Source organism: Bos javanicus, chromosome 8, assembly GCF_032452875.1.
Source record: "Bos javanicus breed banteng chromosome 8, ARS-OSU_banteng_1.0, whole genome shotgun sequence".
NCBI classification, from domain to species: domain Eukaryota; kingdom Metazoa; phylum Chordata; class Mammalia; order Artiodactyla; family Bovidae; genus Bos; species Bos javanicus.
The window spans coordinates 44,215,690-44,243,063 of NC_083875.1; the positions used below are offsets into that span (position 1 = coordinate 44,215,690).

Sequence of the window (27,374 nt, forward strand, 5' to 3'; positions counted from 1 at the left end):
GTCGTTGGCAAGGACCAAGACTCACATGCTGCCCCACGACCAGGAGACAGATTTTCCGCCCTGGGCAAGTACTATCATTCCTGGACTAAGACCAACCGGGTTCTAGTTTACTTCCTTCCATGTTATTTAAAACAAAACAAAACAAAAGCATGCACCACAATTAGACCCAAAGATCAACTAACACTTTATCAGACAGAGTTCAGTCAGTCCAAGTCAGTTATTTCTCCTCAACCTGACAGGCCACTTGAATAAGCGCTGATGCGCCCACAAAAGACTTTTAAAGTGTGTCTGATGAACTTGTGGTCATTGTGTCACTCTTTTATCTTAGGTTTAAAGGCTATGTCACCCCACTTCATCACTCGAAAAATCCTAACAAAACAGCTTTCACCTAACTGAGACAGTGCTGCCCAACAGAACTGAGGGTGGAAACCGCTCTACTTCTGCCCTGTCCAGCCCGGTAGTCACCAGCCCCAGATGGCTACTGAGCACCTGAAATGTGGCCAGTGTGACAGAGGAACTAGACTTTTAATTAATTTAAACATAAATAGGCCTCCGTGCCCAGGAGCTCCTGCATTAGCTGCGGCAGGTCTAAGGCAGAGGGCTGAAGACAAGGGTTGCGATTCTGTGGGACAGTGTGAAGTTGAAAGTGAACCAGGGAGACACTGAATCAGGGAGAAGACCACTCAGCTTCACGGTCAGCTGCCACCTATGCTGTCTGTACAGCAAGTGCTCTTCCCTAAAACAGGGTCACAGATATTTCTCTACCAACCTGTGTTATCACAGAACGATATTTGGACTTGGTCCCTGTTGCCAGCACAGAGCCCCAAAAGTGAAAGTGAAAGCCAAAGTCACTCAGTCATCTCTAATTTTTTGTGACCCAATATACTACACAGACCATGGAACTCTCCAGACCAGAATACTGGAGTGGGCAGCCTTTCCCTTCTCCAGGGGATCTTCCCAACCCCGGGACTGAACCCAGGCCTCCCGCACTGCAGGTGGATTCTTAACCAGCTGAGCCACAAGGGAAGCCCAGCAATACTGGAATGGGTAGCCTACCCCTTCTCCAGCGGATCTTCCTGACCCAGGAATTGAACCCGGGTCTCCTGCACTGCAGGTGGATTCTTTACCAACTGAGCTATCAGGGAAGCCCACAGAGCTCTGAAAACCCATGGAATTTCTGAAGTAAGAAGGGTGATATGAGCCTCTGTGTTCTAATGAGGTGACTTGGTGGGCTAGATGGTTTTAGGATGGGGGCTACTCATAGATGCAGGGTGGGGGCTGAGCACCAGGAAGACCCAGCCCTGATGAGAAGCCTGGAACACCCAGCCCTATCCCCCAACCTTCAGAGAGAGAGAGAGGGGCTGGAGATTGAGCTAATTGCCGATGGCCAATGATATAACCACTCATATGTAGTAATGAACCCTTCCTAAGAACCCCTCAGTGATTGGGATTCTCAGAGCTTCCTGGCTGGTGAGCACATGGGGGTGCTGGGAGGGCTTAGAAGCTCCCCACCCTCTCCTAATCTCTCACCTTAGGCATCCCTTCCATTGGCCATTCCGGAGTTATATCCTTTATAATAAACTCATAATAGTAACAGTAAATAAAGTGTCCTCTGGAGTTCTGTGAGTCATTCTAGTGAATTATCAAACCCAGGGAGAAGTTGTGGGAACCCCCAGATTTGTAATGGCCCAGACAGAAATGTGTGTAGCCTGAGCACCCCATTTATGGCTGGTGTCTGACACGGGGGCAGTCTTGTGAGACTGAGCCCTTAACCCATGGGGTCTCAGCTAACTCCAGATACCCAGTATTAAAACTGGACTGAATGGTAGGACACCCAGGTTGTGTTAGAACTGGTGTCAAGAAAAAAAGGCCTCGTATTACCTAAGAAGATTGTTGTTGGAATTAAACAAGATGATGTAGGTCAAAGTGCTTCATAAAGTAAGAGATTATTTTCTCTATTTGGTTGACCTGTAAGGGCCATTAACTAATTCATAAATACTAACCTCAAGTTTACCATGAAGCAACCTTTGAATTGGTTCATAATAACATCAGGAAACAATGCAATACTTTCTCATTCATTTCACTAGGCAGGAAGGCCCTAATTCTTATCTGCCTTATTTGCCAGGAAAAGTGGCAGAGTCTAATTTGTAGCAGTATATCAGGGTTTAATTGTTCAAGGTTACAGACCACTTCAAGGGCAAAAATTGCAAGGAATCAGAAACTCTTTCCCCAAATTCAGAGAGAGAGAGAAAGAAGAAACCAAGTAGGGAGGGATGAGAAAAAGAAAAGCAACAATCTGGAAAAGAAGTGCTTTGAGTGAGTGGGGTGTGCCTGGCTGTGGCATTTTACATCTCTAAAAACCTCTGTGCTCTGGGGACCCAGCTTGCAGGTGAGGGGGTCAGCATGCTGGACAGCTTGGAAGGGAGTGAACAGGCAGCAGATGCTGGACAGTCGGCAGTAAGACCAGACAAGATTCTCCACTCAGTCTACACACTGGCCCCCTGACGTCAGCATCCTTCTACTTCCCAGGAACCTCATCAAGAAGAGGAAGACGTTCAGAGACATTAAACCCTTCAACAGTGTTACGGATTCAACTTTGTGTCCCACCTTTATATCAATAAGCTGAAGCCTTAGCATCCAATGTGACTGTATTTAGAGACGGTGCCTTTAGGGACATAAATGAAGCTACATCGTAAGGTCTTAAGGGTAGGGCCCTAGCCTGACAGGACTAGTGTTCTTATAAGAGGAGGAAAAGAAATCAGAGCTTGCTCTCTCTGCATACACAAAGGAAAGACCAAAGAAGAGGGGCCTCACCAGAAACCAACCCTGATGACACCTTGATCTCAGACTTCTAAATCTCAGAACTGTGAATTTCTGTTTCTTAAGCCATCCAGCCCATTATCTTCTGTGTCAGCGGCCCTAGCAGACTAGTGTAAATAGTATTAACATAAAACAGGAAAATCACACAACCTGGCGGGCTGGGGATGCGGAACCTAGGCACGCCAGTTACGGGTGTCATTTGATTTCATACAGTAGGTTCTACTTATTATAGACATTCATGTGGTGAGTTAAAAGATGTTTAACAATGAGATAAACAGTTTAACAGAATGATATAAAACAAGTATTTCCTCTTGAGAATCTTAGGGTTTAACAGTTTTGCCAGGACCTGCAATACATTTGGAACTCAAAACAAACTAAGCCTTTTCATATATTGAAATGTTACTTGGCTAGAAAAAAGAATGAAGCCTTGTTACATGGCTCACTTTGAATGAACTTCAAAAATATTATGCTAAGTGAAAAAAGTCAAATATAATAAGGCTACATATTATATGATTCAATTCATAAGAAATGTCCAGAAATAGGCAAATCCATAGAAACAGAAAGTAGAATAATAGTTTCCAGGGACTGAGAAGGAGGTGGAAATGAGGAGTGACTCCATATGGAGATTCTTTTGAGGATGATGAAAATAAGACAGCAATGAGGGTCGTACAACTTTTTTAGTACCAAAGATTACAGTTTAGTACAACATTCAGTTAGTATTCAGTTCAGTTCAGTTGCTCAGTCGTGTCTGACTCTTTTGGACCCTGTGGACTGCAGCATGCCAGGCTTCCCTGTCCATCACCAACTCCTGGAGTCTGCACAAACTCATGTCCAAAGAGTCGGTGATGCCATCCAACCATCTCATCCTCTGCTGTCCCCTTCTCCTGCCTTCAATCTTTCCCAGCATCAGGGTCTTTTCAAGTGAGTCAGTTCTTCTCATCAGGTGGCCAAAGTATTGGAGCTTCAGTATCAGTCCTTCCAAAGAATATTCAGGACTGATTTCCTTTAGAATTGACTGGTTTGATCTCTTTGCAATTCAAGAGACTCTCAAGAGTCTTCTCCAACACTAAAGTTCAAAAGCATCAATTCTTTGGTGCTCAGCTTTCTTTATAGTCCAACTCTCACATCCATACACGACTACTGGAAAAACCATAGCTTTGATTAGACAGACCTTTGTCAGCAAAGTAATGTCTCTGCTTTTTAATATGTTGTCTAGGTTGGTCATAGCTTTTCTTCCAAGGAGCAAATGTCTTTTAATTTCATGGCTGTAATCACCATCTGGAGTGATTTTGAAGCCCAAGAATATGGTCTGTCACTGTTTCCCCTGTTTCCCCATCTATCTGCCATGAGGTGATGGGACCAGATGCCATGATCTTAGTTTTCTGAATGTTGAGTTTGAAGCCAGCTTTTTCACTCTCCTCTTTCACTTTCATCAAGAGTCTCTTTAGTCCTTCTTCGCTTTCTGCCATAAGGGTGGTGTCATCTGCATATCTGAGGTTACTGATATTTCTCCTGGTAATCTTGATTCCGGCTTCTGCTTCATCCAGCCTGGCATTTCACATGATGTACTCTGCATATAAGTTAAATAAGCAGGGTGACAACATACAGCCTTGACGTAGTCCTCCTTTCCCTATTTGGAACCAGTCTGTTGATCCATGTCCAACTCTAACTGTTGCTTCTTGACCTGCATACAGATTTCTCAAGAGGCAGGAAAGATGGTCTGCTATTCCCATCTCTTGAAGAATTTTCCATAGTTTGCTGTGATCTACACAGTCAAAGGCTTTGGCTTAAGTCAATAAAGCAGTAGATGTTTTTCTGGAACTCTCTTGCTTTTTCTATGATCCAGCGGATGTTGGCAATTTGATCTGGTTCCTCTGCCTTTTCTAAATCCATCTTGAACATCTGAAAGTTCTCGGTTCATGTACTGTTGAAGCCTGGCTTGGAGAATTTTGAGCATTATTTAGCTAGCATGTGAGATGAGTACAATTGTGTGGTAGTTTGAACATTCTTTTGCACTGCTTTTCTTTGGGACTGGAATGAAAACTGACCTTTTCCAGTCCTGTGGCCACTGCTGAGTTTTCCAAATTTGCTGACATATTGAGTGCAGCACTTTCACAGCATCATCTTTCAGGATTTGAAATAACTCAACTGGAATTCCATCACCTCCACTAGCTTTGTTTGTAGTGATGCTTCCTAAGGCCAACTTAACTTCACATTCCAGGATGTCTGGATCTAGGTGAGTGTTCACACCATCGTGGTTACCTGGGTCATTGAGGTCTTTTTTGTATAGTTCTTCTGTGTATTCTTGCCACCTCTTCTTAATATCTTCTGCTTCTGTTAGATCCATATGGTTTCTGTCCTTTATTGTGCCCACCTTTGCATGAAATGTTCCTTTGGTATCTCAATTTTCTTGAAGAGATCTCTAGTCTTTCTCATTCTATTGTTTTCCTCTATTTCTTTGCATTGACCACCGAGGAAGGCTTTCTTATCTCTCCTTGCTATTCTTTGGAATTCTGTATTCAGATGGGCATATCTTTCATTTTCTCCTTTGCCATCCCACCTCTACAGCCATATAAAAAACAGGAAACAAGCCTGGCAAGGGCTGTGTATGTAGCATACCTATCCAGAGTCTGGTTGTGATCCTGGCCTCTTTAACTGGAGAAGGTTTAACTCTTTAACTAAGAACGTTGTCTTAGGTTCACGGCAAAGTCACCAACCAAGTCTGGAAAATGCTCAACAGAGCATGGCACATGGCTGCTCCTTTGCACACCCTGCAGAGGCTCAGAAGCAAGACTATTCTACTTTGGACACGAAGGGAAGGGCCTGTGTCCCCAAAATATGGGGATACTTAGGCATCACTGCAGCATGTTCTGGGTCATTGTTCACCTCCTGGGCATAATGCTAGGGCCACAAACACATAATTGGCACTCCATGAATTCACCACTTGTTTATTGACAGAGTCATTGGTTCACATCCTGGTGTGGTGTGGGGAGGTCTCAAGAAAGAGACAGGAGCTGGTTTTGTTCAAAACTCACTGTAATGTCCGGTAAAGATACTATACATTTTCATCTTGAGTCTAAGCAACAGTGGGCTCATTTTTATTTTCTCTTATATTAATGGAGCTAGCCTATGAAATATGATAAAAGAAACATCCAGACCTACAAATTACCTAGACAGAGGAAGATACAACACAGTTAACATATGCAAGGAGAATTTATAATCCAGAAATTTTTCATGGAGAAACCCATAAAGAGCTTCAACCAAAACAGGAAAGCATTCTGAGCATGATCAGCACTGCCTCTTGTACTATTTTTGTAGAGATATAAATGAAACAACTCTTTAAACTGCTGAATACGCTTAGTGAAGGTACGGCTCTCCTCCATCCACCGTTCATTTCTGCCTTTTACCCCAGTGCCAGAAAACGGTGGTTCAGAGGGACTCGGATGAAGCCCGAGGTTGCCAGATTCAGACACAAATAATTTTCAACATAATAAAATACTGTGGACATACTTATTAAACATGAACATAAACCACAGACACTACGTGACATTTACCCTTAACTGGACACCTGTGTTCATCTTACAGCCCTATGAAGCGACGGCGCTGGGCTGACGAGCGACTGCTCTCTCCTTCCTCGGGCACCATGGTCAGTGGGAGGCTGCTGTCCCACCCTCCCCAGGGGCCAGCACTGCACACCTGCACCAGTGTCCTGTGCCGCCGATAATCCATCTCAAGTAAGAAACCCTGCAACCAAGAGGGAACACATCCAGGAAGAAGCGTGGAGAACACTGGTGGGAGGGCTATATTCACATCCAGATTGGGGGGACCCCTGCCCTAGATCTGGGGTATAGAAGGGACAGGCCCTGGATTCAGTGCAGTGCCAGGTGTGTGAAGACCACACAGTGGCTCTCCTGACAACCCTGCTACACTGAAGAGCAAAGTTAAAAACATGCGTGTTAAGAAGATGATTGTGGGACTGCAGGGCCTGCGTTATCTCTGAATATTATTTTTTATGGAGCTCATTTTTAATATCGGCGCTTTTAGGGTGAATGTAAATAAACCCGATCATGCAATAAATTCGGTGTGCTCTTTTATTTTGCCAATTTCAGCTAAAACACCATAAATCTTCTCCTGGAAGCAGCATCTTTCAAGATAACAGAGGCAGCACTAGGATTTGGGTACCCACTAAAAAATAATAAACAAGCAACGGACTTCAGAGCCCTCCTCCAAGTGCACGTGTCCAGACCGACAGGCCGGTCCTGTGTCGCTTCCTCTCTTCACCCTCCTGCCGAGGGGTCATTCCAGTACTACCGTAATCCCAGGAGAGAGGGGCCCTTTTTTTGTGTGTAAGAGAGAATGGAAAATATGACCACTTTACACACAGCAAAATGAAACCACCTCTATCATGAAATAACCATCTACTCTAGTTTCCCCCAAAGATTCCGCTGATGCCAATTTCAGTGAACAACAGTTGGAAGGGACATAAACGCCGGTCACCATTCTTTACAGCAGAAGCCCAGTTGGAACCTGACCCCAGCATATACTGTATACCCATGTATACGTGCAAGATGGGAAGTATATACCTATATATAAATATAAATACATATAAAGCTAACTTTCAGTGTTCGGAAAACAAAAGCTATCCCCATATAACAGCCAAATTCTGACATAACTCAATTTGGACACCTCATCTGGTGTGCACTGCACTCATTCGCAGTGTAAACCCCGCCGCGCCGGGCAATGATATACTGTAATGTCACATCGCAATCTGGATTTACTATAAAGGGCCGCTGACGAGCTTCAGAGCAGTAAACACTGCAGCGAGGTGTATTTCACACTGAGCTGGTTTTTATGAAGAACACTTCACCGCCCAGGCACGCACCTGGATGATGAATGGTGAAAGATGCATGACAAGCTTCATCATTGTTTGTAAATCTTAACTGTTCCTGCTCACTAACTCTGGAGGCAATTTTCAAAGACAGCGGCCGACAGAAGGACAGCACAGCTTTCCTGAAGGTTATTCAAGTTGTACTTGGCCTGGGCTGGGCCTCTGAGGAGCTGAGGAGGGAACATAAACTCCAAGTTACTCCACACTGTGCCTGAGAAAAATTGCTGAGGCCCAATGGAGTCAAGTCAGATTCAAGTGAGGAAATCTCAAGCATGATCATGTAGGACACTCTGCCCAGGGCAGCTACTGTCCACCCAAGCTCACACCCATGTTAGCGCTGCCTCTTCAGGATTTTTAAAGACAAGTGATCACTGAATGAATAACAGAATCAGCAAACTTGATGGGGTGTGATGTGCCCACAGATGGATGGGGTTCCCTGCACTGAGCAGTCAGGTAGGGGCCTGACATCACATATGCAGCCCATCAAGATAAAATGAGCCCTGAAAACACAGGCCAGCAGTGTCTCGTCATGGTGTTCAACCTGGTTCTTTCAGGACATTTGGGAGTTCCTAAAACTGTGCTTTCCAGAGCTCTGCTCTCTGTGCTCCCTACTGACTACAACCTTTAGCCCAAAGGAAAGCCTCAGCAAAAGTGCCCTGTATTTAAAAGACAAACCAAAAATGTAAAATCCACCTCATGATAAGCCACTGGCCGACTATGCAGAATATAAAATACTGTTTCTCTCCAAAGTTATCTAAGGATGGGACTCCCTTGGCAGTCCAGTGGTTAAGGTACCTCACTTCCACTGCAGGGGCCATGGGTTTGACCCCTGGCCAGAGAACTAAGATCCCACTTGCCACGGGCATAGCCAAAGGGAAAAAAATTACCTGGGGAAAATCAACAAGCCTTTTATTCACACTAATTTTAAAATAATAATCATGTCCACGGAGAGGGGAAAAAAACTTTTAAAAAGTGGTTTTCTATTTGCACTTTAAATTTCAAAGCTAATAACTAGCTATTTAATTTTGTAATGTTTGCCTTTGTCAAATATTGCACTTTGTTGCACTATCCCTCCTGTTAAACAAAAAAACTCAAATATCACCACAAAATCAAACATTGACTTTATCATGTTAATCAAGAGATAAACATGTTTTGAAGTTTACATTCAGCTTTAGAAATAGTAATGTAAATACCACACCTGATATCCTGTGAGTTTTTTAAGGCTATTTTTGGGGGGTTTTGACCAGCTTTTCTACCTGCGGCATGGAAATAAGGAACCCTTCTCTTCCCTACTTCACAGGCATTGTCTCCATGTCTCATTGTCCTCATCTGCTAAATGGGGATAATACTATGACCACTAGACTTAACTGCGCTATCCCCACAACACACAGAGGGGGTGGTGTTACAGACAGTATGAGAGTTACATGTTTGTGAGAAAAGGAAAGAGGGAAGAAGAAAGCACAGGATTCACCCGCAGAAAGAACACCAGGGAAGTGGTTCCGGGAGCTGAGCTCCTATGTCTGCACCTCTTCTTCAGCTCTACAAACTGACTCAGAGGTGGCACAGCATCCCGCCTGCAACTCCATCGAGCCTCTCTTAGCCTGAAGAGAGAATACGCTTCTCTTGACTTCTCACGCAGGGGTGTTATTAATCAAAAATCCGTCATATTCAACTATTTAAGTCTTCAAGATTCAAGCTTTCCAAAGAGAGGATTTTACATGATATAAATCCAGGGTATGTTGCAGCCTGGGGGGTTGCACCCCATGTTTTTCCATGCCCTATTTATTTCACCAAGTGCTTTATCAGAATCCCCAACTCTGGGTCAGGGAGACACCTGCAGAAAGGACCCAGAGGTCAGTTTCTTATTCATACAAGAAACCATGAAACCCCCAGGAGTTCTGAGAGCATGGCACTTTGGGAGGCACCTGGAGAAATACAAAGATGAATGAATTCGCTCCCTGCCCTCCGCGTGTGAGAATACATCCTGATAACTCCTGCTGAAGTGCTGCAGTGAGTGAACTTCCTTCATGAGCGAGTCTGACGTCCCTCAGTCTGACGTTGGGCCCTGGGAACTACCTGCTATTTCTAGACTGGTGGTGGCCTTGTCAAAAGGCAGCGTGCTACACAGAGGACATGTCAACATCAGCACTCTCTTGTCTCATGCAGGAAGAAAAAGAAGTTGTCAGAAAAGACAGAAGGGAATTTGCTGGCTGTTCAGAGGTTCAGACTGCACTCTCACTGACGAGAGCCTGCACAAGCGATGCAGCCAAAAAAAAAAAAAAAACACCCAGAAGCCTGTGTGTCACCTGACTGTTCTCACCTGCGAAACAGGGAGGCTCAACCTCATCATCTTTTGCTAAAATCCAACTCGGATGCACAACATCAAGAAAGTTCGTTCTATGGAACGAGCTCAACCACTTCACGTTTGGTCAGGACGACTTGTGGGGAAGGTAGCATATGCCATCAGTGAAATCAGGCACTTCTAGATTTGGCCTACAAAACTGCCAGTGCTGAATGCATTCAGAAAACCCTATTTCACAGAGGCCTCTGTGAGCTGCCCAGATATCACAAAGGAACACGAGGCCTTCAACTCAGGAGGCCTTTCTGCTGACCTTGGCCATCTGACCTTTGGGTGAACTGTAAACGCTCTGCCCCTGGCCTCACAGAGCTGCTCATGTCCTATGTGTGTCCGAGGACTTTTACATAAACAGCCCGTTATAGAAAATAAGCACCTCAACTGTGTTTCTGTCTCCTAAAAAAGGCAGAGTTTGAATGTAAGGAAGGGTGGGTTTGCATAGGAGCCCGTCACTTCTTTAAGCTGGAAGAGGCCAAAGACCCAGAAGAAACAGGATGCAACAATTCTGACTTTCAAACTGAGACTGTAAGACAAATAGACAAAAATATCTAAGTATTTTCACCTTTACCATTTTAAATCTAAACCTCTTTGAAAATGCTGGCCAGCCACATATACTCTAAGAACTTACTCAAGCAGTCAATATGTAGAGAAAAATGCCTGTTTACAGATATGAAGGGGCTTCCCTGGTAAAGAACCTGCCTGCAGTGCAGAAGACCTGGGTTAGATCCCTGGATTGGGAAGATCCCCTGGAGAGGGCATGGCTACCCACTCCAGTATTCTAGCCTGGAGAATTCCCTGGGTAGAGAAGCCGGGCGGGCTATGGTCCATGGGGTCACAAAGAGTCAGACAGGACTGAGGACTAACACTTTCATAGATGTGAAATGCCACCTTACTTGCAGACGTGTGGGCATCTATTAACACTGCAGTATTACTGTGGAAATCGCCTCTATTCCAAGTTGAGGAAAGATCATTTCCAGAATGTTTCATCATCACTTTCTAAACAACCTGCAGCTGTTACTCTGAGCTGGCTACTCTCATACATAAACAAACCAGCCCTCCACACCTGGACACTAGGTCAGTATTTTTCAAATTATCTGCAAGAAGGGACCTGTTCTATTGAAATCCTTTTTTCAGCTTCCAGTCTGCCACAATCTAATGCTTTTATAAAATACAATAAAAATGAATTTCTAGAATCATAATGCAAAAAATGGAAAATAGTGTGTTTTTTTAGCTAAAGAAACTGGAACTCTCATACACTGTGGTGGGAATGTGAAGTGGTATCGCCACTGTGGAGAACAGTTTGGAGGCTCTTCAGTAAATTAAACACAGAATTACCATATGATCCAGCAATTCCACTCCTGGGTATGTATGCCCAGAAGAACTAAAAACAAATCTTCAAAGACTTATATGTGAATATCCATAGCGGTACTATTTAACAACAGCCAAAAAAAGAGTGGAAACAAGTCAAATATCCATTAACAGATAAACAAAATACAGTATATCCATACATATAATTACTGCTACTGCTTCTGCTAAGCCACTTCAGTCGTGTCCGACTCTGTGCGACCCCATAGATGGCAGCCCACCAGGCTCCCCTGTCCCTGGGATTCTCCAGGCAAGAATACTGGAGTGGGTTGCCACTTCCTTCTCCAGTGCATGAAGGTGAAAAGTGAAAGTGAAGTAGCTCAGTCCTGTCCGACTCTGAGCAACCCCATGGACTGCAGCCTACTGGGCTCCTCCGTCCACGGGATTTTCCAGGCAAGAGTACTGGAGTGGGGTGCCATCGCCTTCTCCGTACATATAATTATAATATGGGGAAAGATATAAGCATCTGAATGCAGAGTTCCAAAGAATAGCAAGAAGAGATAAGAAAGCCTTCCTCAGAGATCAATGCAAAGAAATAGAGGAAAACAACAGAATGGGAAAGACTAGAGATCTCTTCAAGAAAATTAGAGATTCCAAGGGGACATTTCATGCAAAGATGGGCTCGATAAAGGACAGAAATGGTATGGACCTAACAGAAGCAGAAGATATTAAGAAGAGGTGGCAAGAATACACAGAAGAACTGTACAAAAAAGATCTTCATGACCCAGATAATTACGATGGTGTGATCACTCACTCACCTAGAGCCAGACATCCTAGAATGTGAAGTCCAGAAAGCCTTAGAAAGCATCACTATGAACAAAGCTAGTGGAAGTGATGGAATTCCAGTTGAGTTATTTCAAATCCTGAAAGATGATGCTGTGAAAGTGCTGCACTCAATATGCCAGCAAATTTGGAAAACTCAGCAGTGGCCACAGGACTGGAAAAGGTCAGTTTTCATTCCAATCCCAAAGAAAGGCAATGCCAAAGAATGCTCAAACTACCGCACAATTGCACTCATCTCACATGCTAGTAAAGTAATGCTCAAAATTCTCCAAGCCAGGCTTCAGCAACACGTGAACCATGAACTTCCTGATGTTCAAGCTGGTTTTAGAAAAGGCAGAGGAACCAGAGATCAAATTGCCAGCATCTGCTGGATCATGGAAAAGGCAAGAGAGTTCCAGAAAAACATCTATTTCTGCTTTATTGACTATGCCAAAGCCTTTGACTGTGTGGATCACAATAAACTGTGGAAAATTCTTCAAGAGATGGGAATACCAGACCACCTGACCTGCCTCTTGAGAAACCTGTATGCAGGTCAGGAAGCAACAGTTAGAACTGGACATGGAACAACAGACTGGTTCCAAATAGGAAAAGGAGTACGTCAAGGCTGTATATTATCTCCCTGCTTATTTAACTTATATGCAGAGTACATCATGAGAAACGCTGGACTGGAAGAAACACAAGCTGGAATCAAGATTGCTGGGAGAAATATCAATAACCTCAGATATGCAGATGACACCACCCTTATGGCAGAAAGTGAAAAGGAACTAAAAAGCCTCTTGATGAAAGAGGAAAGTGAAAAAGTTGTCTTAAAGCTCAACACTCAGAAAACAAAGATCATGGCATCTGGTCCCATCACTTCGTGGGAAATAGATGGGGAAACAGTGGAAACAGGGTCAGAATTTATTTTGGGGGGCTCCAAAATCACTGCAGATGGTGACTGCAGCCATGAAATTAAAAAACACTTACTCCTTGGAAGGAAAGTCATGACCAACCTAGATAGCATATTGAAAAGCAGAGATACTATTTTGCCAACAAAGGTCCATCCAGTCAAGGCTATGGTTTTTTCTGTGGTCATGTATGGATATGAGAGTTGGACTGTGAAGAAGGCTGAGCACCGAAGAATTGATGCTTCTGAACTGTGGTGTTGGAGAAGACTCTTGAGAGTCCCATGGACTGCAAGGAGATCCAACCAGTCCATTCTGAAGGAGATCAGCCTTGGGATTTCTTTGGAGGGAATGATGCTGAAGCTGAAACTCCAGTACTTTGGCCACCTTATGCGAAGAGTTGACTCACTGGAAAAGACTCTGATGCTGGGAGGGATTGGGGCCAGGAGAAGGGGACAACAGAGGATGAGATGGCTGGATGGCATCACTGACTTGATGGATGCAAGTCTGAGTGAATTCCAGGAGTTGGTGATGGACAGGGAGGCCTGGCGTGCTGCGATTCATGGGGTCGCAAAGAGTCAGACATGACTGAGGACTGAACTGAACTGAACTGAAGGAATGAAGTACTGATACATGCTACAACTTGTACGAGCTTTGAAAAATTATGCTAAGTGAAAGAAGACAGTCCAAAAGCCCACATATTATGCTTCCATTTACACAAAACATCTAGAATAGGTAAATCCACTGAAACAAGAAAGCAGACGTGGTTAACAGGGATGGTGGAAGGGAGAATGCAGAGTGTTGGCTTCACGGGTGTGGGTTTCCCTGTGGGTGATGGAGATGACTTGAAACTAGACAGGTGCAAGTGGCCAATCCTGTGACCTGCTAAATACCACTGAAGTGTACACTTTAAGATGGTTAATGGTTAATTTTATGTCAGGTGGATTTTACTTCAATGTAAAAATGAAATTCTAGAAAAGTGAAAGACAAAATCTGCCAGCCCCAATTTTTTTATTGTTCAATAGATAGAACTGCTTTGTCAAGTTGCTGTAAAGTTTTTGTTTACTCTTAATTCCTTTGCTGGTCTCCTCTTAGACCAGTGACAAAACATGCCCAGCCCCTACCTTGGGGACCACTGCCCTATGAGGGGGTGTCCTTGGGGATCCCCCCACCTTGCTTACTCAAGAGTCACTGCTATTATCCTGGACAGTTGTGCCCCCCCACACACCCAAGACCAGCTTATCTTAATATAACCTATTATAATAACCTCCTTCTTTAAAAAAGAAGAAAGGACTTTCCTTGAACTCACCACCTTCTCCAGGTACTGCTCCCCTCCCAGTAAGACTCCTTCAGGAGCTGTTTACACTCACTGCCCAGACGCTTCTCTCTCATGTGTCCTTGAACGCACAGTCAGGTTTTGGTCCCCACCTCCCCACCACAATGGCCACTCATCATCCTGATCACTGACCATCCTGATGGTCACTGGCCACTGATCATCCTGATCATTTCTACCTTTCAACAGCCCATGGCCAATTCCAGTCCTCATCTGATCTATCAGCATTATTTAGCTGGTTCACTGAAATGCTTTCTTTCCCTGCCTCCCTAGGTACCTTCATCCTACCTCATGGGCAGGAGAAGGCACCTACCTGGCTCTACCCTTTGCTGGGCCTGCTCATCTACCAAACCTCTCAACCTTGGCAGGCCTCAAAGCTCAGTCCTCGGTCCTCTATTCTTTGTCTACACTCACTTCTCCAGGTGATCCTACCATATTAACTTCAAATAACACCTACATACTGAACTCTCAAGTTTTATTTCCAGCAGTGACACTTCCCCTCAACCTCAACTTCATTCATCCAACCCCTAACTTGAAGATCCACTTGGATGAGTTATGTACATCTCACACTTGAGTGAAAGTCACTCAGTCGTGTCTGACTCTTTTCAACCCCATGGACTGGAGCCTCCCAGGCTCCTCTTTCTGAGGGAGTCTCCAGGCAAGAATACTGGAGTGGGTAGGCACTCCCTTCTCCAGGGGACCTTCCCGACCCAGGAATTAAACCCAGGTCTCCTGCATTGCAGGCAGATTTTTTTACCATCTGAGCCACCAGGGAAGCACACTTAAGATGTGCACAATTAACCTCCTAATTCCTGCAAATTTGTTTTTCCCATGGACTTCTTTACCCGAGTAAGTGGAAACCTCAAGATCCTACTTGATCAGATCAAAAATTACAGTCATCCTTCACTTCTCCCTTTATGTCACATCCCAAATGCATCGCCAAATCTTTTGTTTCTATCTTCAAAATGTACCTAGAATTCAACCCTCCCATACTCCCATCCCGACTAAGCCACTGCCATCTTTTGCAAGAATTACTGCAACAGTCTTCCAGCTGGTCTCCCTGCCTTTACCATGCATCCCTACAGTCTGTTCTTAATCAAGAGCCAGAGTGATCTTTAAAAACCACAGGCAGACATGTCACCCCTTTGCTGGAAACCCTCCAGGGGCTTCCCATCTACTTGAGATAAAAGCCAAAGTCCCTGCAATGGTTCACGAAGTCTTACACACCAAGGCCTCACCATTTCTGACCTATGTCCTTATACTTCTCAGGACATAGAAGCAACACAGCAAAAGTAAAACTTTCTCTGTAATTCCTTCCCTCTCTACATTTCATTTTCATGTTACAATCTTCACCAAAACCATAAGAAAACCTTGAACTTGGACACATGTATTTAGATAGCAAAGAGAGGTTTAAACTTACCTTTAAAGAAACCAAAGAAAAATGGATTTAGTGGATAAATTTATACTTAAGACTTTACAAACAAAACATTAAATCTACTGAAAAGGCTGTTTTTCAAATTACTTATAAGTCCCCACATAGGATAACTGATATACTATTTACAAATCATTATTTGTTAATGCAACCCACCATAGGACCTCAACTCAAACCTGGTAGAACTGATAAATGTAACTGGTAATCAGCCAGCCCCTACCACCTTCTCACAAATGACTATCTTGATGCCCCATCCCTGTCCCCACATCCTGTCACCAGACTCACCCCACTCACCAGAGGGCGTAAACGGCCCCCACTTGTATCTGTGCCGACGATAAAACTGATGCCCCAGGAGATGATCCTAGGGTGTTCCTAATGATCCTAACTTTCTCCTTCTCCATCCCTTCCCACCTGCTTTATAAAAGTGTCATGCAATGTAGAAACCCAAGACACCAGATATTTGGAAGTTATAAAACCATTATTTCTTTAAAAAATAATCTGAGACTTGGATTTCCTATTAATTCATATTCTCCTTCTCCATGGCCATTTCAAAGCAGACATTGCTGAGATTCCACTGCATTTCTTCCTAGCTATCTCCCTCATGTCTGAAGCTTGCCCCTCCTGATTAATTATCAGTGAGTTAGAGGAGGACCAGAAGGCTACGCCTGAGGTCTCCTCACACCAGACTTTCAAACACATGTATCGCCAGAAGAGTCCTAGGAAATTTTAGGTGTTATTGACCCAGTCTCTCACTATGGACACCTGGCTGGCTGGTCTTTTTTTCCCCTTTTTTCCCCTGTAACCTCTCTCCTTCTGAGTCTCTTCCTTTTCTGCCATAAATTCAAATGTCTACTGCACCTCTCCAAATTCCTTCCTCTCTGCTCTAATAAATTTCCTCTTATCTTTTTGTCTTACTGCCTTGCTCTGAATTTACACCTCTGTCTCCAGAAATGCCAGTGCTTCTAAAAATATCCCATTATTCCTAGAGCAAACAGCTCAGGCAATTTCTTCTCGAAAGTAAGTTTCAGTCCTAATTTGCTATATGAACAAACATTTCTTTAACTGCTTCATTCCTAAATTGTGCCCTGGCTTCCTGAAACAATGAGTTAGGAATCTGAACCTTTTGTTTTGAGATGGTGTCTTCTTAAAGACCAAGCTTACTTACAAATCATACTTACTACAAATCACATCCCTTTGTTCATTCATTCCCTCAAACTGATGAATAACAAATACATATCACAGCAGCTAAAAAGGTATATAAGACGTTCCCTGTCCTTAAGGATCTTATAATTCAAATTACAGAATCAAACACAACATGTAAAAAGGACCACATGGGCAAATATTAAATAGTATGAATATTTATAAAACAGAATTGTGCTTGTCCACTCCTGAAAAAATTATTATTAATAAAAGTCAAAGTGTAATCAACAATGTGTGATTCAGTCTCTCCATAGTTCACACTGTCAGTCCCCTCGACCTATGTATTCTGTACTAACAAAACCCTTTAATTTAGTATGGAAAATAAAGAGTAACTTTTCCAGATTTTCTAGACTTCACTGTTCTGAATTTGGAAATCACAGCATGGTTATAATTTTCATTCTCAAAATACTCATTTTACAAAGAAGCCAGTTCTTTATAGAGAATCAAGCTATCCAGAAAACCAGCTTCTTTTGTCCAGTACAGAGTTATGTTCTAATAGTGGGTTTCTCTCCCAACTCACTATTGCCCTGATTCCTGAATTGTGACTGCTCCTTACTTTCCTAGATCAAAACGTGATGCTGAAATACAAAGAACTTAAAAATAGGACCTGAACACAGCAGCCATAAAAGATCTACCTACCATCACAGTGTAAACACTGGGGAGAAAGTTAAAACTGAAGTTGAGGAATTGCGTATTTCAGAGTGCTCTGTCAGTTAAAACAGTCATTTTTTATTTCCAAGCCATTATATCAGAGTTATTTGCATTGCTACTGCATAAACTCTGAGATCTATTGTATTCAAAAATGTTTTATTATGTTATTTCCCCCTGTGAAAGATGAATGTACCTTCAATTTTACATTGGAAAAGTTTTGGAAAACTAGTCTCCAATACACACAGATTCATTCCACCAAAAATATCAGGACTTAACCACATTTAAAGGGCCCCTGATATTGCATACTGATCCTCCAGAAAATATATTTGTGGCTTCTGATGGGAGTCTCTATCTTATTCCCACCGCTCTATGTGCCGAGAAGAGAGAAACATGATACTGAGAATCGACCAAAGCAAAAACCATTCCATAACTAAGTACTTTAAAGGATACTTATACAGCCTTTCCAACAGCTGCTAACTGGTAAGCTGTTTGAGAGGACCAGAGACCCAGTGCTAGCAGGTATCCCCTCCACCTCAAATCCAGACTGTGTAACCAGGAACCTACCGCTTGCTTTGGCTTCCGAGTAAGAGGCGCTGTCCTCAAAAGTGAAGATCTGGGACATACTCTGGCCCAGGTAGGAAGGAGGCGGGTAGTAAGAATGCATCCTGTACTGGGAACTCACTGCGTGGCGGTTCTCCGAGTTTTTCATCTGCTTAAGAAAAAAAGAGGGAGTATGTTGAGGCCACAGTTACATGTTACAAGAATTAACCAATTCTTTAAATTAACAGAACAATCTCTTAAAGTTGGAAGTGTCCTCACCCATGAATAAGTATGCTCCTCCAGGGCACTATTTCTAGTATCTAAAAATACTAGAATTGTGCAGCCTGGAGTGCCTTTTCTATCCCCGGGTCCCCTCAAAAGTACCCCTCTGATGCCAACTGGTCACAGGATGCTGCACTAGTAAGTGCTTTTAGATCAGAGCGTGCTACTTGTGAACCAAGACAACCCCTGTAACACTGACCAGCATGTCTGATCAGGAACAAGTTATTTAAAATGTGAAATAATATTTCACTCCCTCACATGTCTCATGTGTAAAACTGGCACCTTACCCTTGATTATTTTTCAGTGTTCACATCAAGAGAATGTTTAAAAAAAGAACAAGCACACCCTGTGTGAGAGTCAGCTGGTATCTTCAACATGAGGCCACACTGGACACTGTCACTCAGAGCCCATTCCTGTCCCCTCCTGTGCTCTTCCCTGCAGCAAGGAACCAAGTCTGGGAGCTGAGGCTCTCAGGCTCTCCTGTCTCCAGGCTTCTGGAGGTGATTTGGATTCCACCAACAGGACATGAAATCTGGAAGGCAGAAGGCAGGCAAACGCTGCTCCTCTGGCAGGAGTGGCAGCTGACACTCAGCTAACACAATTTTTCCTGGCAATCAGACCCTGCCTTGAGGACCTCAAGTAGCTTTTAGGGAAGGAGCAGTGCCTGTAGCATTCTGACCGCTCATTCAAATCTAAGGAGATGGAACCGCCAGGCTTAACCAGGGTTCCCACTCCCGCTTTCCTAGCTCTTCCTGGCCACTTTCACAAACACTAGAATTATTTCAAATCCTGCACAGACCTGGCTGGTACAGACAGTGAGCACTAACCGTGGGATCAGATCTACCAAAGAACAGCCAGACCAATAGCTAGACTCTTATTACTTAGACTGCCTTTAAAAAACTAAATTCAGATGGTATTAACTTTATTTAAAAGGTCAACAATTTGCGACTGTTCAAGGATAAGCCAATTCTGTTTAAGAATTAAGAACTAATTTCAAAAATCATGTTTTTCAATCAGATCTTTATAAAGATAGATGATAAAGAAAATACTACTAACTTGGCAGAACCTGGTAGGATACAAGTAGGTACTGGGCTTCCTCAAGATTTTCCATGAATGTCTAAATTCTGGACAATTTCCTACGTGATATAGGGCTATGCGTACGGCTGAACGTTATGGCTTTGCTTGGTGGAAAGGCCTAACTCCCTGTGCTAATCTAGAAGTTTCAGGCATTCATTTTTGACACTCCTTACTGCTCCCCAGAGGATGCTGGCTCTAATATGCGTGGATTATTTCTTCTTGCAGAAGCTAAGACTTGATTATTTCCCTACAAGTGGAGTTTATCTGGCAAGTTCCCTTTATCCTTTCTAGTTTGCTTTTCTGATACATATAAAATGGCATTTCTTCTAACTCTGTCACCTCATTTTCATTTTCTACCAGTATACAAATCTTTCCTAAATAAGAGGGCAGGCAAGCTGTACTTGGACTCAGTCATTAAAGGCAGACAGTTTTTCCCCTTTGGCTATTTCCAAGTCAGAAACCATTAAGAGGCTATGAAATCATTTAAAGTGAGGATCAATGGTCAGTTGACTGCACGGACACAGTTATCAATTAAGACTAGTGCTTCCCAGGGCTCTCTTAATGTGTATTCAAACAGCCTGGGGATCCTGTTAAAAAGTAGACTCTGACTCAGTAAGTGTGGGGTGGGGCCTCCCAGAGTGACATGCTCTCAATCAGCGTCTCAATCAGGAGATGCCAATTCTGCTCAAGGGACTAAAATAAAGGATCCTTTCTCTCCTGTTTGCAGCCCATAGGGACTGTGCCCAAAGAAAGACCAAAGGTTTACAGCCATCAACTTTCTACCTGAACTGAGAGAAGATGGGATGATGTAAAAAGCAGTTAAATTTTTTCATTCTTTTTCTTTTTATATATGAAATTCTCCAGAACTAAAGGATTTCCTTCAGGGGTCTGCTGTCATCTAGAATTGCTGCAGCGGGATAACAATCTCCAACACACCTTACATTAAAGAGCCATTTTTGCCTCTATAGCCCTGTGTCAAGTCAAACACAGAGCCTAAGTAATGAACATGCTGAATTAGAAACCAAGAGTAGACTTTTAAGTTCAGTGCCCTAATGTAACCCATGGAGTCTCCCACTCTGGGTGGGAGTTGGGCACCTTTTCTTCCAGTTTCACAATATCTTACAGTCAGCTCTTCAGGGAAAACGATTTTCTGTTTTTCCCATGTACAAAAAAACTGACAGGGCTTCCCTGGTGGCTCAGTGGTAGAGAATCCGCCTGCCAATGCAGGAGACAGGAGTTTGCTCCCTGATGGGGGAAGATCCCACATGCCTTGGAGCAACTAAGCCGGTGCACCACTATTGAGCCTGTGCTGTAGAGCCCACTGGCCACAACTGCTGAAGCCCCAGAGCCCATCCTCTGCAGGATAAGAAACCACCGCAGTGAGAAGCCCAAGCGCCACAGCTAGAGAAAAGCCCAAACGCAGCAACAGAGACCCAGCACGGCCAAAAAATAATAAATAAAATTATATATTAAAAAAACCCTGATGGAATTTGACCCTGAAGGCTCTGCAAAGTACCAAATCTTGTTCTTTTACTACGAATTTTACTGTAAAGCTTTTTAAAAAAATTTTCACTAGAGCAGGAGTCAGCAAGTGTTTTCTGGTAAACGGCCAAAGAGTAAATATCTTCAGGCTTTGCAAGCCACGGGGTCTCTAGAAAATCAGGAAATGAATGGGCATGGCTATGTTCCAGTAAAATTTTATTTATAAAAATGTACCCTAGTCCTCAACCTTACTCCCACTAGAATTCAGGGAGGCTGAAGACCCAGCATCTAAGCCTTGGTTCCACCCCTAGAGCATCAGATTTCAATGGTCTGGGATGTGGCCTGGGCCCTGGGTTTTTTCAAAGCTCTCCAGGTAAATCCACTGTGACACCTGTGTTCTAGGATTACCTACGTATTTCCCACACCCAGAGAAGTATGAAATCCCCAGTATCCAGTAAAAAATACAAAAGGTTAAGTCTGACAAACAGACTGACCAACTGCTGCCAATCCCAATGTGTATAATATTTGAAAAGAGATTCAGATAAACCATGGATTTCTTTTTCCTTTCAACTAAATCTTGAAACAAACACAATTTCAAAATCCATTCAGGTGTTTGTTTTTCCTTAATTCCTTTTCCATGTTTTCAGAAAGCATCATATATGTCATCATATGTAAGACGCACAACCGCTGGGAAGCTGCTGTGCAACACAGGGAGCTCCACTCAGCACTGGGTGACAGCCTAGAGGGGTGCAGTGGGGAGGGGAGCTTCAAGAGGGCGTGCACATGTGTGTACTTAGGGCTGATTCATGACGCCGAATGGCAGAAGCCAACACAATATTGCAAAGCAATTATCCTCCGATTAAAAATAACTTTTAATGTAAAAAACTAAAAAAGAAAGCATCAAATAACAAGGATTATTTAGAAATAGGTTTTGAACTCAGACTTTTGATTTCTCCAGTGAATTCCCAGAAAACTGAGCTACAAAAGACGGAAAAGATACAAAGGGTCAGACTCCACCTGAGGTTATTAAAATGTGAACTTACTGAGGTCCCCAGTCACTTCACCTGCTCCTAGAGGAATAATCTACAAATACCCATCCATGTGACAACCTGGACATAAGCAAGAGAGCCGGGTCGACGCATTTCTAACTGCACATGTAAACCTCTGCAACATGAAGTTAAAACTGAGTCGTGATTCACCCAGAAAAGTCCAGAAAACAGCATGGAAAGATGCGATTTAAAACTCAAGATCACGTCTAACTTCCTCCTTAAAAAAAAAAAAAAAAAAAAATCACAGTCTGCAACTCTAGGTGAGACAAAAACAGGTAAATAAGGAAACCTCTGAAACACTCTGTTTTACTTTAAACCAGCAGTACTCAGTTTGGGGAAACGTTTCCCCTGGGGACATTTAGCAACTTCTGGAGACACTTTTAATTGTCACACTGCGACGAGTGTTGCTACTGGCCTCTAGAGAGCAGAGGCAGCCCTCCTGTGCACAGGGCAGCCTCACAGCACAGAACTGTCCAGCCGCTTTGATGCCCCCAAGCTTGAGAAGCCTTGCTTTACACTAACCTAACACCACCCCCTGTCCTCAGCTCCTCACCTCCAGTAAAACAGCGAGTTCTACTGAAGGACACAAGGTGCTCACAAACCAAAGGTATGTTCAGCTCTGCTGAAAGGATGCACTTTTTCTTTCGTTTATGCAATGCTCCCTGTTTCTCCTCAAGATTTTATTTTTTTATTCCTTTAAACAAACAAACCAAGTAAAACCTAAAAGTCCTGGATTCCAGTGAATTATGGCTACTATTATTATTAGCATGTGGTAACTGGCAAGCAACAGGCATGTTTTATAATCTTATTACCCACCCCAGGCCTCTGAACCAGAATATGACCTACAGATAGGAGCTGGGCTGGCGGAGAACATGCACGGTATTAGTATTAAACCTGGAGGAAAACCTAAGAGCTTTGGGTTTTATTTTATTAAACTGTTGAGAACATACAGCGCAGTAAATCAGAAGCATAGGTTTCCTTCTTATATACCTCAGTCACCCTTTTTCTAAATAATAACAATAAAATCCCAACAGAATGTAAAAATGTTAGACCCCACTTCCTTAAAAAAAAAAAAAATCCTAAATACTAGTCACTGGTGGTCTATTAACACTTCAAATAGGAAGAGTCTGGTCTCCCACTGAACCAAACACTCCATCCAGGGACCGACTAAAAGAGATTCCTCAAGACCAAGTACTGGTCTAGTTTATGTCAAGAAGGGCTGACTGCACAGAATTAGAGTTGGTGAAGAAAGGGAATGGTCTTTGTAAGAAGAGTGACTGTATAGGTTAATAATCCTAATTGCAAGGAGGGGGGGGTTCAAGATGGTGGGGCACATGTACAGCCATGGATGATTCATGTCAATGTATGACAAAAACCACCACAATACTGTAAAGTAATTAGCCTCCAATTAAAATAACTAAATCTTAAAAAAAGAAAATAGGATTGTTATAGCATACAAAGCTAAGACCCCAGCTCTGTAATTTTAAGATGCACAAATATGACTGTATTTGCTTTAGTACTTTATATTAATAGTCTCAAAGTGTTTATATAATATTTTAATTGTATGTGACCATTTTCCATTTAATGTGATACATTAAATATTTCAGTCATTCATAAATAAAATGAATAATCCTAATTGCAAAACCTTTGGTTTTAGGAATAGAAAAATTTCTACAAAAGAAAGCTTCACATGCTGAAATTATAGGTCTTCTGGTGAGGTTAAGAGTGGATGTTAGGGCTGACTTTTGCCCCCATTAAAGGATTTCTTTATTTTCTTTTAAATAATAATTGTATTTATTTATTTTTGGCTGTGTTGAGTCCTCACTGCTGAAAGGGCTTTCCTCTAGGTGCAGCTACTGGGGCTACTCTTTGTTACGGTGCCCGGGCTTCTCTCGTTACAAAGCGCAGGCTCCAGGGTGTGTGGGCTTCAGGCTGCAGCATGCGGGCTCAGCAGCTGCAGTCCGTGGGCTCTAGAGCGCAGGCTCAATAGCTGTGGTACACGTGCTTAGGTGCTCCATGGCATGTGAGGTCTTTCCGGGTCAGAAACTGAACCTGTGTCTCCTGCAATGGCAGGTGGATTCTATACCACTGAGCCACCAGGGAGGCCTGGATTCCTTTAGTTTTAACAGAAGCTTCTTTTCAAACTATTTGAATGGGATGCCTGATCACACACTGAGTGTCTTCCTAGTCCAGGGACCTTATCTAGGCCAGGTGCTTCCCCTGAGAGGCAACTGCCACCTTCTTAAATAGGCACCTGATTTATCCTCTCAGACCCCACACATCATGTCTGGAAGGAGTTATTTTTATATGATTGCTGTTATACACACAGTTCAGAGATTACCAGTTCAGAAATATCAACCAGCCCAAAGCTGAGTCAGCGCCACAAGCAGACTCCCCACAGCCACACTCCGTTCCTCCCTTTTTGCTTCCCTGGAAGTTAGTTCTCTCTCCTGACTTTATTAGGAGTTAACCTCCTCTGCAGGGCCCACCTTGCTTTCTCTAAGGTTCTACATTATGGAGTGCCTGCTACTTCCCTCCCTAAAGCCAGGAAGTGAAAAGGAAACAGGGAGACTGGCCTGTGAGGACTCAGGCCCCTGGCCCCGGGCACTCCTTTAATGTGGGAAGGAGCTGTGCTTGAGGGTCGGCACTTAGATACTGGAGAACCTAAGAACAGTTGTCCAGAAATGGAAGAGACGCTCTTCCTCCTGAGAGGAGATGGGAGGGGGAAAACGCAGAGAGAAAGCATGTGTATGCAATATAGTAGAGAGGACAAATAATTTAAGAAATGATAAATCTAAAGTGTTGGAAATTGTAACCCCCATGTTGCCCAAAGTTTCAAACTTGCTAAAGCACATGGTAAAGCTATGACACCTGCTAAAACAAAACAGAACTTATGTGGGCGAGCTCTTCAAAAAGGACACACGAAAAGCAGCTAAATTCCAGGCAGGACTAATAACAGAGATTTTAAAACATAAAAACACCATACGATGAACCAAGGGAAAAACATAAACTCTGGAGAAGACATAGAATAGGAATTCACGTCATTTTATAAACTTTAGAAGATGGGAATTGCATCTTAAACCAGATTACAACTGCACTTATTAGCACTCCATTTTGATTGTCCTTAGTAAAAAAAGAAAAGATGTGACTATCCCCCCATTTACAAAAATCCAAGTTAATCTGCCAGAACTTGTGTTGCTCAGTTGGTTGTTTTCCCATCAGCATCCGCGGTACAGACAGCAGTTTACTCCCTTACACAGTGACCCTTTGTGCGTGCATGCTTAGTTGCTCAGTCATGTCTCTCTGCAACCCATGGACCAGAGCCCACCTGTAGCCCACCGTCCATGGGCTTCTCCAGGCAAGAATACTGGAGTGGGTTGCCATGTCCTCCTCCAGGGGATAGTCCTGACCAAAGGATCAAACCCACATCTCTTGTGTTTCCTGCATTGGCAGACGGCTTCTTTACCACCAGCACAATGGGCCCCAAATATTTCAGCTGCTGCAATCAGCAAATATATATTTTTAAAAACAGTATGAAAAGTAATGAAATAAAACAAAGTTAAACAGAAATATGAGAATTTACTGCATACAATATGGAAAGAGCTATTTTATGAAATTTTAATTTTGTGTTTGTATGTAGGTACAAATATATACTGGATCACAAGATAAAACATTTCTTACTGTGGATCTTGGTCTAAAATGTCTGAAAGATACTGGTGTAAGAATTAGGTGAAGGGAAATAAGGACCTTTAAAAACAGGTACATAGTAAGAAAAAACAAAATTCTGGAAACGACTCCTTTTCCTGGGAACTGGAAGGGTTTTATGCATTTCCGGGGTTAACAAAAGAGAAGGGGGGTTCATTTGGAACCAGCCTCTGGGACCAGCCCAGCGCTTTCCTCATTTTTCCTAAACCACAAACTTACACAGGATTTTCTAGCTCCTTTAGAGCTAGAAAACTTGTATTTGTCTCATTCACAAATCGAAAACCACAAACCCTGACTTTCCAACCAAAGTCATACAGAGACAGGCAGAAATGCAAGCATTGTTCACATAAAAGCCAACAGGAAACAGCTTCAGTGAAAGAGCTGGTTTGTATTTTTAAATTTCTCTTAATAACTATCAAGACACAGTACGCTCCACTTTCTCTAACATGGAAGGCTCTCAAAGCATTGCATACGCCTCTGTAGACAGGTGGAGGGGGCTTCGGAATGGTGACATCCTTAATGAAACCTTCCAGAGAAATGTAACTGGCAATACCTCACAGCTGGGGGGATGGAAACCAGATACTTGAGTCCTCATAATGTAATCATCATGAACGCAGGAAGAAACTGCTCAGAGACATCAACAAACCTGGTTCCATTCACAAAGGGATTAGGCAGAGAAGGCAGCATGCAAGGCAAGTGGGCCTCGGAAGCATCTCTGCTAAACTAGGCCACCTTTCCCATTCTAAACGAAGGCCTATTATGATATATAATCTATTATATACTTAAATATATTTAAGTGAAATATGTATAATATACAATTATATAAATATATTAAAATTTAAACACATGTTAAATATATCTTTTATATTTATTATATAATATGCAATTATAATTATGTATCTATTAAATATATAACATATATAATATGTAATTATAACATATAATAGGTTTATAATATAATATATAATCTGCCTATTATAAAGGCCTACTCGCTGCCCTTGGCTTTTAATAACTCTTCATGTTTTCACTGCTCCAAGATCAAATATGAAACATTTTGGGAGGGAGTCAGTCTGAAAATTAGAAGAAAAAAATGCCTGTAACCACAACATTCAGGAACTTTGATTTTAGAACCAGAAGTATCAGAGACATCCATTTCTGTCCCCATCTTGATAGACAAATTTAATTAACCTTTGCTACTCTGTTCCAACCTACTGTTTTAGACAAAACTGGTGACCCACAAACAATATGTTACCATCAGAATTTCAATGGCGGCGACACCAAGAGATATAGCCCTATCAGCAGTATCAGGAAATAAGCCACTTGGATTAGCTGCTCCAAGAAATATGGATTATATTCACGTCACACATGAGCTGTCAGAAACATTAGGATACTTTTAGCATAAATCAGCAGTGTGAAGGGCATCTGATGAGCACTGAGCATGACAGACTGCTTGTAGGGCGAGGTGAGCCTGTCTGGGGCCACCTTCCCAGTGTGAGCACATGTGTGCCTGTCCTTTACCCGAACTGG

The 27,374-nt window shown here is 42.9% G+C and overlaps 1 protein-coding gene across 2 annotated transcripts in view; it reads right to left on the reverse strand.

Annotated features, from left to right (window-relative positions):
* The window catches only part of DMRT1 (doublesex and mab-3 related transcription factor 1), a 96,210-nt gene that overhangs the window by 23,071 nt on the left and 45,765 nt on the right, over nt 1-27,374 (reverse strand). The window contains exon 4 of one of the 2 annotated variants that reach the window (XM_061425442.1): nt 18,277-18,424. In XM_061425442.1, coding sequence (XP_061281426.1) covers nt 18,277-18,424 — 148 coding nt within the window. The remainder of the gene's footprint in view (nt 1-18,276; nt 18,425-27,374) is intronic. The other variant, XM_061425443.1, reaches the window with a different exon arrangement.